Consider the following 19,543-nt stretch of genomic DNA (forward strand, 5'->3'; position numbering starts at 1 on the left):
TGACCTCTTGGTGCAAAGAAAGCTTGCATAGGATTTAAGGGCACCACCACTAGTTTAGTGGGAGAGGATGTATTAGGTCTGCACTTTGAGTCAATCAAGATGACTCATTTTCCTTATTGGCACATCTAACTTGGTATCTTTTTTTTATATGGGCTGACAGGGTCCTTCATATTTTATTTGGTGTCATGAATATGAGGTTGATTTGCATTATTTGGAGCCAGGGTATTTTGGGTCCCATGTTGGGGTCCCAAGTCTTTCCAAAATCAAAATTTGGTAGCACTTCATGGAGACATGCAACTTTTTGTTATCTTGGATATTATTCTTCTAAAGCTGACCAGTGTAGCTATTAAAGCTTCTTAATTAATGGAAGCATTGATTGAGGAGATGAGACATTTAGGTCCTCCCCTATTTTGGCAATGAATAGTTCTAGACGCATACCTAATGTGTGTTTATTCAAAGAGAACTTTCTCATTCATTTAAGACATCATATGGAGAGAATACATTCAAGAAGTGAAGGGTTTTAGTAATGGAACTTGGAGTAGAGGAGCAAATTGGGTAATCCTACTAGGCAAGTCTTTGTAGCCATTCTATGTATTCGAGCCAAGGGCTTATTTCATTATAATAAGGTCTATGTCAAGATTGTCTTGGTAAGATCAAACATTGGAGGCAATCTATACTTTTGAATATAACATCATATCCTTGTTATTATAATCTTGGATTGCATATAATAAATGAATTTGAGTATTTTCCCCCACCTATATCTTGGTCCATTTTATTGCATCATTTAATTTTGGCATCATTCTATCATGCACCACATTGTTTAATATTTTGAATACTTGGGAGGCATCCGATCTTATTAATTGCACATTTTTCATAGGCACATGGGAGAGGGGAGAGGTGTAGTCTGGTATCTTCTTCTCTAAGGTATCAGCTTGCGAAATTTCACACAATGTAGTCGGTGCCGCATGAGATGCTCCCAAATCTCATGACAAACATAATATTGATTATTACAACCCCATGAGCCTGCCTCCTCCACTAGTGTCGGCCACAAATAATGTCAGTGTGTATCTTTCAGTTCATAGAGGGCAAGATTAGATTTACAAATTCAGAGCTTTTTAATATTTTTCCTCTCTTTACATTATTGTCCAAGGAGCTTCATGACAATGCCTCTAAACTTTTAGCAATCTATCTCTATCAATCAATGGATCCTAAAATATCAAAACTAATAAAAATACTATAGTGTCTCTTAGGTAGAGCACGCAACTTATTTTCCACATTGTATGGATACCAATTGTATAAATTATCCAAATTAATCTTGATTCTCAACACACAAAATAAATTAGCCTCCAGACTTCTTCATCGTTTATGGAAACAAGTTTGAACAATAAAATATATTTAATTAAGCCCATGAATTTGCGTGTTTTGTGTTTTTGGTTCTTAACAAATCGATCTTATGCTAGCTGACAATTTTTTTAGCATAGCCTCCCATATCAAAGTATAACTTTCGACTTCATTCGGTAAATGATACAAGAGTTCATCTACAACTGGTAATCAACAATTGTCTTACTGTTATGTAAAGCCTAATCAGTTTCTCTAAAGTTGGGATTTCGCTTGTTAACCGTCCCAAACACTACAAGAAAAAACCGTTCACTATTTCTATTTACCCCCACACAGCTTCCTCTAAGGTTGTTTCTAGTTTCGGAATTATGGGTTAGTATTTTTAATTTGCAGAAATGAAAGACAAGGTGCCGTGGTGTAGTTGGTTATCACGTCAGTCTAACACACTGAAGGTCTCCAGTTCAAGTCTGGGCGGCGCCATAGTATTTTCTCTCGATTAAGGTTTAAGTTGAAGGAGCTTTATTTCTGTAATGGGAATTTTGAAAGGGATGCTTTCACACAGATATTCGACTTCAGTTCGTAAGTCTGCCAATCTCCAGCAGGATTATTCACACAGAAGCCCTGTAAAACGAACTGGTAGGCAACGATAAGTCGATAGAGATGATAGTCGATACAAATAATAATATTTTTTTAATTAAAAAACTTGGAGAGTAATGTATTGTAGATCAGTACCTGTTTTTTTTTCAAATAATTGGTGATCAGAAATAATTTCATAACTTGCAGGAGAGTAATGTATTGTAGATCAGTACCTATTTTTTTGTCAAACAATTGGTGATCAGAAATAATTTCATAACTTGGATATACTTTATCTTGGGTTGAAAGATAAAAAATCACTGCTTTATCCATGTTTTAAGGAAAACTTTTAATCAATTTCATTTTCATAAAATAGAGCTTTTAAATCCCCTTTCGAACTTTGATCCGATTATCTCACTTTGAAACATTAAGGTAAAGAATATATGGTATATAATCTGCTCATAAATTCTTACTATAAATAATCTGCATGTGCCAATATCCTTAAAATCTGCACTTATGTCTTTAATATGGAAACTTAAAAGAATCAATAGTCAGTTTTCCTATTTTAACAACTCTAAATGCATGACATAAACTTGTTACTTTAAAAACATTTTAAAAACACAATTTCTCAAAACAAATCTCCTCTAATTTGAATCAAGACATGTCATCTTGAATGTATTTGTATAGAATGGATGCAAGGAAAACAAATTCATGTAAAAATCAATTCTCTCAAGCATCAATTTTGTGCTTCACCAACACCAAAATCAGCTTCTACAACCCAATACCTCCACCCATTTTCAATAAATACAGATAATTCCAGTCCAAAATGTGATCAATAAACGACGTGGACAAATTGATTTTATGTAAATTAGCCAATTTTAATCATAGTCAGATCTTATTCTAACTGAGCTATCATGTATACTCATGCAAATTAAAACAAAAGAAATGCAAATGCCTAATAAGATGCAACTTTAGATACAGGTTTTAAAAGAGCAATGTAATTTATTATTCAAACATAGAATAGAATGCAGAAAACTTTGTATTATTTCCAATTTTCTCTCATTACATATTTTTTTTCTTCCGCAAATAACAATCTTCTCTTCTAGTCATGATTAGTTTCTCTCCCATTTAAAAAACTATATCTCAAGTTTAGTTATTGAGAAAATAGTACTGAAAATGGAAATATCCCAAACAGCCTAATAAAACCCATAGTGAGCTTTAGTAGAAGGCAAATTTAAAGATGTAACATATAAGAATAGAAAGAAATCTAAAGGAAATTAAAAAAATAAAGAATTTATTTAAAAAAATTGGAAAAGGGCTTAAAACAATCGAAAATAGTTTTTTCCGACTGGGTTGACAATTTCTCGGCATAAATTTATAAAATCCAAGAACAAAGTTCCCATATATAAGTCTATCGGCTTAATAACACCATTGCATTGAAATAGGGTCTAAGCATGTGTAGACTTTTATTTTATATATTAATTGTCAATGGATTTAGTTGAATTTGGAATGTTTTAATAAGGGGATGTAGCCGAGATGGTGGAGCGCTCACTATGCAAGACGTACTCTCTAATATTGTTCAAGTTTAACCCCTTTCTTATGGTTTTTTGTTTGGTGAGTAATATTCCCATTTTGCCCCTAAAATGAGCATATGTCCATTCAAAAAAAATTCTATTATTGGAATAGATATTCCTAGTCTCAATCTGACTTTCTCAAATTGTATCTTTTTTTCGGATCCATAGTTATGTGGGTTATGGGATCAAACCTTCAGTAAGGCATCGATGATCTTACTTCTCCGCACGTGTCTATTTGCAATAGCACAACACATCCTAATCCAAGCAACGACTTCCAATAGCGGTATCCCTATTCTCTCTAGCTTGCCAGTAGTCAACATACATGGAGTTGATCCAGCATACCAAGGAGACATTGCATACCTGACTTTCCTGTGCCATTTTCAAAGATATAAACACATTGGTGGGAGCCATTGGCTTTATTTTGCTGGACTTCATTTGTGATTGTTAAGGAAGTTCCTTGCACTTGATTGATGCGAGAATGATATAACCTTTAATCTTTGTTTAGTATATGTGTTGGTCGATCTCCAATAGAGAATCCATGAAAATAGAGTTAAATTTCTTAAGATTTTCTTTGGTATCTATTTCTAGAAAATGAATGGTTTATCTTCCCTTGTTTCCATTCAACCCCCCCTTTGGAGAGCCTTTATGTAGAATCCCAGATTGTTACACCAAAGATTCCAATCGAGGACTATCAACCCATTATCACTATAGTTAGTCATAGTTGAGTCTTGAGGGTGTGGTTCAGGTTCCAAATGTAGATGATCATGTATAACACTTTGAACCCAACCTTGATTTTGGATATGATTTTGTTTGAACCTAATACTTCTTTCTTTTTATTCATTAGAAGGAAGATCTTTGTTCTCGTATAGCCATTTGATAGGGCATAGCCCAAGTCTACCTCCATGTATTCTATGTGTATATTTTCAATAATAGCCACATCGGTATGCATTTGATTGAGTGATTTTTTCTATCGAAATTGGGGCTCCATATTTGCATATGCAGTCCTATGGTGTTATAAATCCAACCTTTGCATTTAAATCTTATATCCCTACTTTCCTTGGATTTAAAAATGATTATCTAAAATCCTAGAGCTACATCTATTGATTTAATGTGCAAAATATTGTTCCAATTCTAAAATACCCATTTTGTGAAGTCTACGAAAGGAATGTTAGTTTCCTAAAACTTACAAATTATAGCTTGTTGTTGCAGTAAACATCTCCTTCCATCCAATATTACCTCTAAGATTGTGACCAATGCTCCTAGGCTTGAAGAAGGTTGTTTTTGTAATTCTTGTAGTGGAACACTAATAAGTAACGTACTCACATTTTCCTCTTTCGAAGTGCTCATCAAAGAAGAGGTCTCCAGTTGGTCTATATGTGTCCCTAGATCAACTTTTTGTAGCATTATGTTCAAGTTCCTAATTGACATTTGAAATGTGCTCTTGTTTCTCTTTGATGGTTTAGGAAATCTCTTTGACCAGCATGTTTGAAAATCATGTTGTAGTTACCTCTCAAGATGCTTTGCCTCTATTTGTGAATATCTTAGTGCTTTTGTGTCCATACTTTCATTAGTAATGGACGGTTGAAAGGCCTACCCACCTTCACTGTTGGTAGAATGGGAACTAGGTTAGGGTTTATGTCCCCAAAAGCCAGTTTCTTTTACCATTGTTAAACCTATTTTGCAAGCATCCCCCTCCACTAAACCTTTCTGTGAGAACTGGATTCAAATCCCAATTAAATTATTGTGTTTGTCTTTTTCACCAAACACTGTGCATCTTGCAACCACATTTTTCCTACCAAGAAAGGCTATCATGTTCTTCTAAGAAGGATAAGTTCCTTGTCAATTCCAAAGGTTTGTTCGTGATCTCTATCTTTTGTGTTATGAAAAAAATGGCCTTTGCCTCTATCCCAAGCAACCCTTCCTCCATCGTCGTTATGGAAAGGCCAACCTTTTCCACCCTATAAGAAATCCCTTTCTTGTCGCTCTCTCCTACCATTTTGACGTACAATAGAGCCCTTGCTGCTCTCTCATTTTATTTTCACCCTTAAAAAACCTTTCTTGCTACTTACCCATTTTGTGCAAAAATATGACGAACTCTCACATTAATTAACATAGCAATTTCCAAAAAAATATTAAATCCTCCATCTAAAATTTTTAGATAAAAGTTACCATTATTTGAAAGTACCAATCTACAATTTATTATGTATGTGTACTATACTGAGGTTTTTTCACGACTCATTATTTTGACATGCTTTTTATTTAGACTTATTATGTTGATTGACTTTTTGACTAAGACTATGTATGACTTGACTTGAGTCGAATACCTTTATATTTTTGTTTAGACTTTATTAGTCAAAAATATTAGATGGATAAATTTTTCTTGTTGTCAATATTGTGATGTTATTTTATATTCAACTTTATGGTTTGTGACATAATGTTTAAAAATTATGGTATCATTGACATATTTATATCTGATGATGTATTTTGAATGTTTAAAATACATATGTAAGACGTTATTTGATTATCATGATGATGACATTTTTGACTCAATGGATCATGTCAAGTTTATGAGTGTGTAGGTATTGAAGGCAGAAGAGTGATTGAGGTAGAGGAGTTTAGCTCCTTGGCAGGGTTGGCTCAAAATTTAAATGGTGTAGACACACACACACACACACACACACTCTTAGTTGTTTTATTTGAATATAAATCATTTGCTTTGAATTCTAATTTATCTAAATGGATTAAATGTTTTGTTAGGATTATGTAGCCTAAATGAATAAATATTATTTGTTTAGAAATGTTAAAATTTGAAACCTTAAATAGTTAGTTGAGAAATTTTGGTGGAAATGAATAGTTTGTTTTTCAAATTTGAAAGCCTGGTCATAAATTAGATTAAGATGAAATTAATTTAACTGAAGTTTCTAAAACTACTTTTTCCATGTGTAAGTTAAAACATTAATGATGCGAGACTTCCATTAACTTTTCCTCATGTTGGTTGCTAGAAATGGTTGTTTTTTTTTGGGGGGGGGGGGGGGGGGGTGGTGGTGGGGGAGAAGAACTGTTCAAAAGGGAAGAGGATCGATTGAGAGAAGGGAGATGGGAAATGAAGTTTTATTAATAAAGAAAGAGAACTACATTGGGGGGTGCATTTTGTATTATTTTGAAGCTGATTGGCATCCCTATCTCCAGCTGATTCATGTTTAAGATAGAGCTGCTTGGTGGAGGTAGTCGTCCCACATCTTCTTGCCTGCTGGATGGAAGCGTTTGGAAAGAAAGCAGAATCAGGTTCCTTATAGTTTTTCTCTTTTGCGTTCTGACATTTGAATCATTTTCGAACTTCCTGTATATTGTGAACAAGAAAGATACATTGTCTGAATTTGGCTGTTAGTTGTTGATCTTAAAAAAAAATATTGGATGCCATAGTTTGTTTTAATTTATTCATATTGTTTCCAGTTAGCATGGATCTATGAAGTAGATGCATAACATAAAATTTGTAGCTTACTTTTAAAAACGAAAATGCTTAATAGTGTAACCATTATCTTCTGTTGCATATCGTATTTGACTTTTATTTTTGTAAAGTTATGAAAGTCATTGCAAACAATTATAGAGAGTCCTCTGTAAAAACAATTTCTCTTGAGTAATCAAAGTTCCTGAGAATTTGGTGAGTGTTGTTAGAAAATTGAATTTAACATATTGTAGATGGGAGAATAGGAATTATAAAAGTTTTTCATAGATTGAATAGCTTAGTTTTATTTAAAAATAAAAACTCTCCAGACAAAGGATAATGGCTTATTGTAAGCTTGGTCAAACATTGCTAGGAGGGAAGCTCTTAAAATTTATATTGCTTGGTTTTTACATTTTTCTGCAAAATTGTCATTTCTGTGATTTACAACATTGATGTTTGTACTTGGTAAATAAACTAGAGTCATTTTCGCCACCACTCCATAGCTGGGAAGTGTATTTTAATTGTTTTCAGATGACTGCTACTGATAAAACATGACATTTTTACCATGAATTGCAGTCTTTTTGTTTCTTCTTTCCCATGCGTGAGAACCATTATAAATCTTTAAGTTTCCTTGCTTCTTTCTTACCAGTGCTTGGCAACTCCCAACTCTCATAAATTTAAATATTTATTTGATTCACCTCCAATGCATTTTTTAGATTTTTAAAAAAAGCCTCAATTGTAATGTTTTTGATATATCATACAAACTATAGACTTAATTAAAATAATTAATTCATATAACTACTGACTTGATTGCAAACTTCAGATTGAAACAATGACTTATTAATTAAAAATATTGGTTTGAATATGAGAGCATTTTTCTACGCCCAAACTCATGCTAATGTTTACTTCTCAAATTGGCTGTGAGAATGTTTTGAATTTAGTATGGTGATCACTGTACTCTTACTATAATAAAATCTAGATTTATATTATTATTATTATTCCTTGTTTGAATGGTGAATGAAAAAGAATGTGCTTAAAGAAGACTTAGTTATATTTGCAATTGGTATTGCATTATGTTAAATTACTAAGCATTATGTTTCAATTAGTATTTTGAAATCAAAAACATATTTTACCTCTTGGTATAAATCTCAAATTGTTTTTTCTAGAATCAGTAAAAGAGAGGATTATTAGGAGGAATAAAATAGAGGAAATCTTAGGAGAAGTGAAAGAAAATGATATTTTCTTCATTATTTAACTTGTAACATGCTCAGTAGATAAAATGTAAAAAAATTCTCAAGGTGAATAAAATCGGTATCTTTGTGAACCTCTTCGATATCGTTATGTCTCTTGAACTGAACAATCTTATATCTTATTTTAAAATTCTTTTTTTAGAAGTAATATTTTTGACTTTGGGAAGGGTACTGAATATGGAATCAAAGAGGAGGGTGATTATTGGAAACTTAAGTTAGTGTTCTATATGTATTTCCTACTAGTCTTTTACTCTAAACTGGTTCATGATGCTTAGCCAAGCTCGGTAAAATATTATGCATATGATTGAAATGCATTGGTTATTTTATTTTGTTTTCCCTCTTCCATATCTTTGTGAATGTATCTACTAGACATAGGTGTAAGTAGATTAGATCACTTGGCTACACCAAATCTTTCCAATCCAACTGTGCCAGGTTGCTAGCCTACTCGTGCCAGGGTCGGGTAGTTCTTCTTAACCGGAGAACCTCAGAGAGCTAACCACTCCATGGTTGGGCGGTAAAAGTGCTTGGACCACTCTTCCATCTCATGATAGTGGATGGCCATTGTTTTGATGGCTTGGAGATAGGACTACATGCAGATGGACACTAAGGTTCGATGGCATGTTATTTATATATGTTCTATGTTCTATGTTTTACATACATACATACATACATACATACATACATACATACATACATATATATATATATATATTGATGTTATATTCATGTTCGACGTGCAGGTCAACATAGTTTTGACAAAAATGTCATGTTCACACGATTCAATTTCAACATTTATGTTTTCATTTGTTTATGGTATCGACATGTGGTCAACATTGTATTAATAGATGTATTTAGAAATTTTAGTGTTATGTAGTAACAATTGTAATTTTAGTTTTTTTCTCGACTAGATGTTGATATGTATAGTTTTCTTCTGATATTGAACAATGAATAAAATCGACTTTTGACTTTTCAATTTAAGTTTTCCACATTTTATGGTTGTTTTGCACTTGTGGCAATGTTTGAGAAATTTGGTTCTTACAGGTTTTCCGATTCACTTTGTGCATCAACAGTTCATGCTCAATGTTGAGGCTTGTAAGACAATCAGAACAATCTAAGTCATCCACTGCTTTTCTACAACAACTGTTTGCTTAAATTGCAGCCTTCTAAAAGTTGTTGAAACGTATAGTAACAATCTATCGCATCTAATCCAAAAGATTGGGTCTACGCATGCTATTTAGATGAAAATTGTGAATAATTTGACAAAAGCTTCAATTTTATTTTACATTAACATTTTCCTTACCTTTTTGGTCTTTAGGTTTTCTTGCTTTTGGGGTATTTTGGCTTTCAATGTTATTTTATGAGTTTTGTGGATGGGTTGTTTAAAAAAATTTGCTTGCAACACCACTGATTTTTCTTGAGGGCTTTGACAATTTTAAATATAGTATAAGTTGTAAAGGCTTTTTTGGAAACAAATGTGCTGACATATCATATTTCTCTATCTAAAAAATGTAAATGTTTTTTTGTTACCTCTTTCAAGTAAAATTGTCAATTTGTAAAAATTACTGGCACATTCTCAAGTTAATCATAAAATAATAGAGGAGTATATTTTCAATAGAGAAACAAACTTTCACGCTTGAACAGGTTGGGCTATAAAACAATAAAGATGACCACTATGTGGTTAACTTCAATCTTGTTGAAACTAGATCATAAAATAGTTAAGTTCAATATTGCTATAGTAGACCATAAAATATGGAAGCTAGACTTGTTTGTGATAACAATTTTTTAAAACATCTATTTTGACAGCTCAATAGATAATTACTTAATGGAACCATTATATGTATATAGGTTCTAGTAATGTTTCAACAACTTTTGACAAATATGCACGTATGAGCACAAATCCATTTGTAGCTCGGAGGATAGAGGAGGAGGCACGCTTGCAACAACTATCTGATCAAAGAGCATCTACATAAGGGTAAAATATAATTCCAACTATGCCTACATTAATTTATGCAAGCCGAGTAATATTACTTGTAACCCATGTTGTAAGGGCATTTATAAGGTCTCACTTACCTGCTTTAAGTTCACATTCCTTTGTATTCAGTAAGGATTGAGGGTTTTCTTGCTAGTTTTTTTCCTCATTAACCTTGAACCAGTGCTATTTATTAATATATCATGCCTTAAAAGTTTTAGGGAAAAAAAATTCTTATTTAAGAAACAAGCACAAATCTACATCCAACCAAATTAGAATACACTTTGATGAGTTTCATGTAAACTACATACTACGATTATAGACTACTTTGTTTTCATTTAGATATACCAAATCTCAATTTTAAGCAACTATTTTTTATACTTCGTCAAAAACCAAACAATACTAAATTTTGTTTCGGCAAAAAAAATTAAAAAATTCAGTAATATAAGTTTACCATTTCTCTATTATAAACACAATATAGACGTATATTTAACATACAAGCAAAAATAATTAGCATCCCATCAAATGTGCTTGAATTCCAAAATTATTTATTACCAACACCTAATTACAATTGAGTCAATATTAATACCAAACTTATTCAGCATACCTATTGCACTCTTAAGGCACGATTGCTAGTTTTTAACAAATTCTCAATTACATCTAGTGCAAATAATGACTAATAATAAAAAGTTTACATACAAGCAAAAATAATTAGCATCCCATCAAATGTGCTTGATTTCCAAAATGATTTATTACCGACAGCTAATTACAATTGAGTCAATAATACCAAACTTATTCGACATACCTATTACACCCTTAAGGTGCCATTGCTAGTTTTTAAGAAATTTTCAATTACATCTGGTACAAATGATGACTAATAATAAAAATTTGTAGACAACGACTGCTGTCGCTAAGCAATTATCAACTTGTCCAACATGGCCTCTGTAATATATTCACTACGCCTTTTTCACAATACATATATACACACAAATGGTCGCCCACCGCTCTGGAGAAATACGATTCGAGCTTTGTGAATGTCCTGCTTTGCTCAATGTTTTGTCAATTGGATTCTATGTTAACTGCGAAGTTTCTCATTTTTCTTCATTTCATGCTTGATGGGCACTGGGAGTTCGAACTGAAACGACCTGGTTTGTTCTTGAAATTCATTGTGCAAGTGATGCAAGCTTTGATCCAATTTGCTCTATCTCAAACCGTTTAATGGACGAAGCTAAAGCTTTCAACGTTCCATCATATACATATGGAGTACCTTGAAGCCATGTTACATTGCCTTTCATGGAGGGCTTCACAAATTCCCTGCACAGTTCTCCTCTGGTTGAAAGCGTGTTGTGGTAATGGTAGTAACGGATCTCCCCCATTGTATGCTTCTTTTTCCCATGGAAGTTTTCAGACATGTGAACGCCCGTAGCATCCACATTTCTTGCCTGAACTGCATATTTCCTATCCCTCCTAATCCCCTTCTTCACATCTCTGAATACCAGCTTCTCAAATCCCCATTCTCTGCTCATCACAGAAGTTAATTCGGGGTAAGAAAATTGCTGGCGAATGATCAATCTTCTATCAAATTTGTTTCAGCGGCATATCAAATCTTATGAGAAGAAATTCAAATGATACAATCTGATTTGGGTATTAAAAAAAAAAATCTGACATGAAAGCTGTAAAAATGGTATGGATGGAACATGAATCCTAGGAAAATATTCATATGAATTTGCGACATGAAATCTCCTATGACGAAAAGCAGATATAAATCTGGAATTAGTTCATCACAGGGACGAGAATTTTATATGAAAGCAAACAGGGGATTTCACTGTAGGTTACAAATAGTGCACATAATCCTATATAGAAACAGTAAACTCGAATAATTAGCAACATTCGAATTGAAAATATACCTAGAATGTTTTGTTGAATCTCTGTGATCCAAGCAAAGTTTATCCGACATGTGGTACTGCTGAAATGTGAATTGAGTGTAATCGGAATATTCCTGAACAATCGAATCGATGGTCCGGCCGGCAGAGATGTACAGAAATTCATCCACATCGAAAAAGAAGGTCCATTTAGCCATGAATTTGTACCTGTGCAAACAATCGTTGACAATCAAGAACTGATTATGATAGTATCCATCAAACTGTTCCTGATCTCTGATGTCCTGCAACGTAACCCGCCCGGCCTGAATCCATGGCCGAAGAACTTTCATAACCTCAGAATTCACGCCTCCGGCATCATGGAAAACAAAGTGGGAGCGCGCCCCGAAGAATTTAGCATGATAAGCAATCCATTCCCTCATTCTCTGCGGGCTCAGATCTCCATACAGAGACGATCCACAGTAGAGATAATCAAAGGTGGGCGGCCCTGTGAAAACAGAGGAATTGAAAGAATTTTCCTTTTCATTCAGAGCAACAATTCGCTCAGAATCTCCGCCATTGATGGCGTAAAGAATGAGCTTCCCTCCATCGCCATCAGCGCCAACAGGCTCTGCGAAAGTGCAATTGACGACTACTACTGTGTAAACCCTGCCATAGCCCCAATCAGGCAAGATTTTAAGGGCTTTCCCTTTAACAGTTCGCAGGGTCGAATCCCTTGGAATCCACTCGCATTCAAACCCTGGCTTACCAAAAACATGAAGCGGCTTTGATGCCAGTCCAACCACAGCAAAAGTATTATCGCCGCCTCTGTAAGCGCCCATCTGGATGAACAAGTAGGCCGCTCTGCCATACGCTCTAAATTCCCGCCTATTCTTGTTCTCTTCCTCCTTCAATGGCTCCTTTAATGGCGGTTCCTCAGATTTAGCAGGCGCTTCAGTGCTGTTAAAAGCTATTTTTTCAACACTGCTCAAATTGACTCGCAGGCCTGATTCTTCGTGTAAAACTTTCACTAACAAATTTTCACAGCTAAGTCCTCCAAATGGCAAGATCTGGCTGGCGATGACCATAATTCCCGTAGCGAATATCGCCATAATGAAAATTTTGCTCTCCATACAGTTAAATCCAGATCCAAAGGCGAATAATCTGTCCTTATATTTCTCTTTCCCCATTCCCATCCTCCTTTATAATACAAATCACTGCAGAAACGCTAAAGCAAAGTAAAGCTACAGAAATTTAAAAATATTTCTTAAAGCTGCTAGTCCTACAGATCTTTTCTCAACAGAGAAATTTATTACAGAAAAGGAAAATTGTGGAAAGGCAAAACACCTTTCAGGTTTTGACAGCAACAAAAAAAAAAGTAGGCTTCTGCAAGCAGAGCCCTTTCTAACAACCCCAAAAATATTCAAACTCAGATACGCAAACATCAACAATGGCGTCAGATCTGTCACCCTCGTAGATTAAATCGCAGGTAAAGTTGAATTACATATAAAAATTCGAGATATTTCGTTAACCGTACAACAAAAATCGTCACTCGATTGATTAGCTGAGTGGCTGTAATCATTTAAAATGTAAAATCCCCAAACCGTGGGGGTTTTTGGTTTAGCTTGCTTCGCAAGAATTGAATTGGTTTGACACTGAATGATGACAGATCACGAATAAATCAGATCTAGTTCATATTAAATTTTGAAAATGGTTGATTTATGCATGAAATTTAGTGTTTCTAGCATTCGTCAGAACCAATTTGTTACGATCCTTGAACGCGGGAGTCGGCCGACCTGAATTAAGAAATGATTTTATTCCAGAAAAAAAAAAGAATCTTTCGTGAGCTTTGAATTTTTCTCAGTTTTTAGTCGGAATTCAAAATTCTTTAAGATTTGTTCTCGAAAGGTAGCAGTTGAGATCCGTGAATGATGTTTGCAGTGTGAGAACATGGTAGGAGGAAAATGCTGAGGTTTGGTTAAACATCGGAGTCGAGGGGTTTGGTGATGAGGAATTGTCATTTTCTTCCTTCACCCAGCCTGAACGTGTCTTCGTCTTTGTCACTGTTTGGTGTGGAAAGCATATTAAAACGCATATATAAATGTGATATTTATTGGGAAAATGTAATGTTTATTGTTATTAATATTAATGTTTACATATGTAAATGGTTGTCAAATTTAAAAGAATAGGTATGATTTTTTAAAATATATTCACTTCATTATATATTTTTTTCTTTGTTGTTGTTATTGTACAATGTTTCTTGATATTAAATAAGAACAAATCTCTATTCTAAGACTTAGCTTAAGCTAAATTTTGATGTAGAAATAAAGACTTAAAATTTAATTTTATGTATAATACATTTGTTTATAATTTTGATTTGTAGTTATTTTGATTTCCAATCATACATTTTCATTTTCTTAAAATTTCTCTTAGAATGTCATAATTAGATGTTATTAAACAATAAATATCTAATATAATTTTTTTTTTGATAATTTTAAAATAGTATGATATTTAAATGGTTATAAGATTGCATTTTAAAATTAATTATAAAGGAACGATGTTGATGAAGTTGTTTATCACACTTAACTCAAAATTTGTATTATCTTAAAAATTCGTGCAAATTAATCATGATTGTCATAAGATTGATTTTGATTGCTCAATCTTCTAATCTTGATCAAGTTCATATGAAAATGATATGGGACCTATAGGATTAGTTTATCAAAAACTATGCTTGAAAACCCAGTTACTTATCTTTTTCATAAGGTAGACACTATTTCAAAGTTACCATAAGACTCTAAACTTAATTAGTGAATAAATACTTAGATTAAATTTATTTGGAAAGTTAAATTAGCACAATGAAATATATTGAAGAAAAAATATTCATACAAGCATATGGTCTATATGATAATCTATATTCAAATCATCTTATAATTTTATTGATATTCAAATTATAAATCAATCACACATTAATTCTCTTTAAAATAATAATATAATAACGTCACACAAGAATATCTTAAGTTGGCTCATAATAACTAGTAGAAAAGAGCAAGAAATTTGAAAGTAAACATTAGATTTAGTGTTCTTTCTTACATGAACTAATTCAATATGTATTATGAAAATAAACGAGATGGATATGTAGGATAAGATATTGTTCTTGATTTAAGGAGTGAATATATGGACATATACAAGTAAAATAATGATGAACTTAAGATGTGAAGGCATCCAAATTGGTGTAAATGAGAATAAAATGCATATAAATTAAAATCAAACACTTATTAGTATTTTGTATTTCATGTGTTAATAACTCAATGATTAAAACTTGATTTTTCGAGTAGTTTAAATTCATCATTTTTAAACTTAATTATAAAATCAATGTATTGTGCATAGTTAGATGCAAGATTTTTAACTTAATTATTTCTATAAAATACTTTCCTATGATTTGATTGGATGAATCATTTTAACTCTTATATGGGTCAGATTTATAGATTGGATAGTTTTTAAGATTATCTTTTTAGTAATATGATTTATATCAATTTTAACATTGTAAAACATTATACTTTGATATTTTAAAAAATGTTTTATATTGTATTTTAAATATCATATTGTAAACAATTTTTTTTCATTCAATTAAAATATTATATATATTTATATTATAAAATCTTTTAACAAATACTATTATATACTATTATTATAAAATATTTTTGTTTTGATATTATAATTTAGCCGATAGGCTATTTGTGGGAACTTTGTTCCCAGAAATTAAATTTTTGATGGAAAATTTGCAAGTTGGCCGGGAAAGTTGTCAGTTTGGCCAGAAAATTGAAAATCCTTCCTGTTAATTATTTACCAGCAGTTTTGATCTCCCTCCACTTTTAACTCTTGTTTAGATATTTATTAGTTGTTATCTTCACTTTTAACTATTGTTTTTCTTTTTCTATTTATTAGTTGTGATCTCCATATTAGCTCATGTTGTGATCTATTCATTTAACTTTTGATTTTTAAAATTGATTTACATTTTAGTTTTTAATTTTTTTTAATTTTAATTTTTTTATATTAGTTTAATTTTTTTTAATTTTAATTTTTTTTTATAGTTTCTATAATTTATCTAGTCAATAGAATATTTGGTAGACTTTGTTTTTTGTATTTCTCTTATTAATTTTTCATAATAGATTTTTTGATGGATTTTTTTAAATGACTATTTTTTAAATATTTGATAAATTTAATTTAAATAAATATTATATTAATTAATCTATTTAAAAGATTTTAGTAAATATTATGCTATTTAAATTAAAAATTATTAATAATCTAATTTGTTCACATAAGATTATATTTTTAAATATCCACTTTTAACTTTTTTTCCTTTTCTTATTTATTTAAAAAAAAATACTTGTGATCTCATGTTGTGATCTCTATTTATTAAACTTTTAATTTTTTAAATTGATTTAGGTTTTAGTATTTTAGTTTTTAAATTAATTTAAATTATTTTTAATATTAGTTTAGTTTTTTGTTTAAATATTATTTTTTTAGTTTCTATAATTTATTTAGTCAATAGAATATTTGTTAGAGATGTCGTTATTTTTCATATATTTTATCGTATTTGCATACTCATAACTTAGCTTTTGGTGCTAAGCTTGTTTGTAAACTCTTTTCTCAACCTCATATTTAGTGGTGTACGTTGATGCAAGAAAAATATCTTGACATTTTGGATCCTTCTAGAATTCTGTCAGTTTTGGATCCCCCCAAAGGTTTGGCTATTTGGAACTTCATCCTTAAGTCTCATCATATCATCACATCTTCCATTTCTTGGGAAGTTCGTGATGGTGAATCGGTTTATTTTTGGGTGGATTCATGGAATGTTTTACCTCCCCTTTCTTTTATTCATCCCTTCCTCCATATTTGGGAGATTGCTCATTCTCATTGGGGTTCCAAGATGGTCAAATATGTCTCAGCAGTCTCTATATATTCTAGCTTGGTTCTTTGGCTTGATTTCTCTCTACTTCCTATTGACCCTCAATCTGCATCTTCTGCTAATTCATTCATAGCCCAACAATCTATTTTTTTCTCCCATTCACTTGATAAACTTTTTTGGTGTCCCTCTCCTGATGGTAACTATTCAGTTAAGTTGGGTTATGACTTGGTCATTTCCAGCCAACTTGCCAAATCCAAACAACGAGCTTATTCTCTTTGCTGGCATAGGTATGTCCTTCCAAAAGCTGGTTGTTTTTCATGGTTGGTTTTAAGGAATCAGATTCTTACTAGTGATAGATTATCAAGACTTAATATTACTAATGATTTTTTCTGTGTCTTGTGTAACCAGGCTCTTGAAATAGTTGACCACCTTTCCTTAATTGTCCTTTTGCTTGAGATTGCTAGACATTTGTGCTTGGTAAACTTGATTACTCCATGCCACTTCCTCTGAAGGTCTGGGACCTTTTTCAAGCTTGGCCAACTTTGTACCCCAAATCTATGTTTGCATGTATATGGATATGCTCTCCATCTTTGGTTTTATGGGCTATTTGGTGGGAACAAAACAAACATATTTTTAAGAATTCTCCCTCTTCTCTAGATTCAATCCTTAATAAACTTCTCCATTCCATTATTGAAACAAATGCATATACATTCAAATTCAGGGGGGATCGTCGATTCTCCTCTTGGGATAATGTTGTTTCTAAAAATTGGGAAGGCTTAAAATTCCCTTCCCTCCCATTTCCTCTCTATCTTAAGGATAGATTTCAGGCTAGGGCCTATATTAAATGGTCCCTTCCTTAGCATGGATTTTTCAAACTTAATTTTGATGGCTCCTCCAAAGGAAACTCAGGCAATTCAGGGATTGGTTATGTCCTTCGTGATCATCATGGGATTGGCTTATGTTTTGAGGCTTGCCCTATTGCTCCTACTACTAAAAACTTTGCTGAAGCCTTTTCTCTTCTTAAGGGCCTCTCTATAGCAAAAAAGTTTTAGTTCTGTTGTATTCATGTTGAAGGAGATTCTTCTGTTATCACTAATGCCTATGTTAGGTGATCTTCCTTTGCATGACACATCCACTATGTTCTTGTTCAAATATGGTCTCTGTTTGATTCATTTGATGAGGTTTTTCTTACTCGTGTTTTTCGTGAAGGTAACTCTATTGCCGATTTACTTGCGAATTATGGTGCGAATAGTTGCTCTATTTTCTATCCATCTGATAATGTCACTTCAGACACCTGCTTATCAATTTTCTATTTGATTCATTCTGAATCATCTTAATTACATTGGCATTGTACTGGCAACAGTTCTCACTTGTGGCTATACGACATGTTTCCACCTAACATTCTCGTCCTTGCTGACTTTGATTGGATCTTGCCATATCTTTCAATGCATTTTTTCTACGTCATCTTTCTCTCCTAGTTGTTTAAATCTGCTCCTGCACAAGGTTATCCTTGTACCTTCTTGTCCTTCAAAGGTTTTTTCTTGGCTTACTTCATATCTTTGTATTTATTGCTGTAATGATTATTTCTTCCCTTCTCATGTGATCCCTCCTTTATATCGCATTCCATATTCCTTTTGCTTCTTAAAAATTCCCTTTGGCTCTCATTGCGTGTTAAGCATGGCTTTCTACGCTAATCAATTTCAGCCTTTTAATCTTCGTATTCGTCTTTGGATTCCTCAACCTCAAATTCCCTTGCAAACCTATGTGAATGATGTATGCGTTTTATCCATGTTCCATATCCATTGTCCAAAATGTTTGCATTGTATTCATCGACTTGTTGGAGTATCGATGTTGACTCCCTGATTTGACAGGATCACTTTTCTATCTCAGATTGTATCAATAGTTTGCTCAAATATTTTGGACTTATCACAATCCTAGCCTCTTTTGGTCTCCATCTCCAATTTGGCTATTCTGCCACAATTCCTCTGTGATAATGCTCTCCTAGTGGTGGTGCAATATTATGATCTTTGGTATGGTGTGGCTTATGTTGGTGATATTTTCTCCTGGCAAATCCTTTTGCATTCTGACAAGCACATTATGTTGTTGGCTTCTATTAAGGAATGTATCTCAAAGGCTTCCATTCTGCCCTTGGATAATTTCTTTACTCGGTTCTCTCTTGATGCTACAGTCCAACGAATGGCCTTTGCACATACATATGCTATTCTCAGGCTGATTGCTCACTCCAATAATGATTCTACATGCTCGGATGCTGCATTTAGGTCTTCTTCTACCAAGCCTGGGAGTCCCCCTTCTAATGTTGCCTCCTCCTTCCCTGTTATCCCTCCCACTTCCCATACTGCTATTGATCTCATCCTAGAGTAGGCCGACCAATTATGGAGCTCACTATTTTTTTCTTCACCATCTCAATTTGGTCTTGGAGGGTGATTTTCTATACCTATTGCTTCTTTTTCTCTATGATGTTTGGTTTTTTGTCTCCTAACATGTAGGTTTTGGTTCACCTTCTGTTGCTAGTTTGATATGCAGCTTGGTGTTTCTCAGCTATCTTCTCTTTTTGAACATGTTGATTATTAGTTTGTTTACTGTTGTGATCCCTTTGGGATTTCAT

General features: G+C 32.9%; 1 protein-coding gene, 1 long non-coding RNA gene and 1 other non-coding gene across 3 annotated transcripts; 2 read left to right on the forward strand and 1 right to left on the reverse strand.

Annotated features, from left to right (window-relative positions):
* Positions 1–1,744: 1,744 nt before the first annotated feature.
* TRNAV-AAC (transfer RNA valine (anticodon AAC)) lies at positions 1,745–1,818 on the forward strand. The gene has a single exon. It is a non-coding gene; the product is annotated as a tRNA-Val (tRNA).
* A 4,737-nt stretch (positions 1,819–6,555) lies between these two features.
* On the forward strand, positions 6,556–9,177 carry LOC149541748 (uncharacterized). The gene is made up of 3 exons (XR_016355159.1): positions 6,556–6,770; positions 8,613–8,788; positions 8,921–9,177. It is a non-coding gene; the product is annotated as an uncharacterized LOC149541748 (long non-coding RNA).
* A 1,683-nt stretch (positions 9,178–10,860) lies between these two features.
* Positions 10,861–14,067, reverse strand: LOC149541749 (galactan beta-1,4-galactosyltransferase GALS1-like). The gene is made up of 2 exons (XM_089796865.1): positions 12,057–14,067; positions 10,861–11,667 (listed from the first exon to the last, which is right to left on the reverse strand). Exons 1-2 carry the CDS (start codon positions 13,202–13,204, stop codon positions 11,313–11,315), a joined length of 1,503 nt encoding a protein of 500 aa, XP_089652991.1. The 5' UTR covers positions 13,205–14,067; the 3' UTR covers positions 10,861–11,312.
* Between the last annotated feature and the right edge of the window lie 5,476 nt (positions 14,068–19,543).

Source organism: Cupressus sempervirens, chromosome 8, assembly GCF_028749045.1.
Source record: "Cupressus sempervirens isolate cs-2001-9-10 chromosome 8, ASM2874904v1, whole genome shotgun sequence".
Taxonomy (NCBI): Eukaryota; Viridiplantae; Streptophyta; class Pinopsida; order Cupressales; family Cupressaceae; genus Cupressus; species Cupressus sempervirens.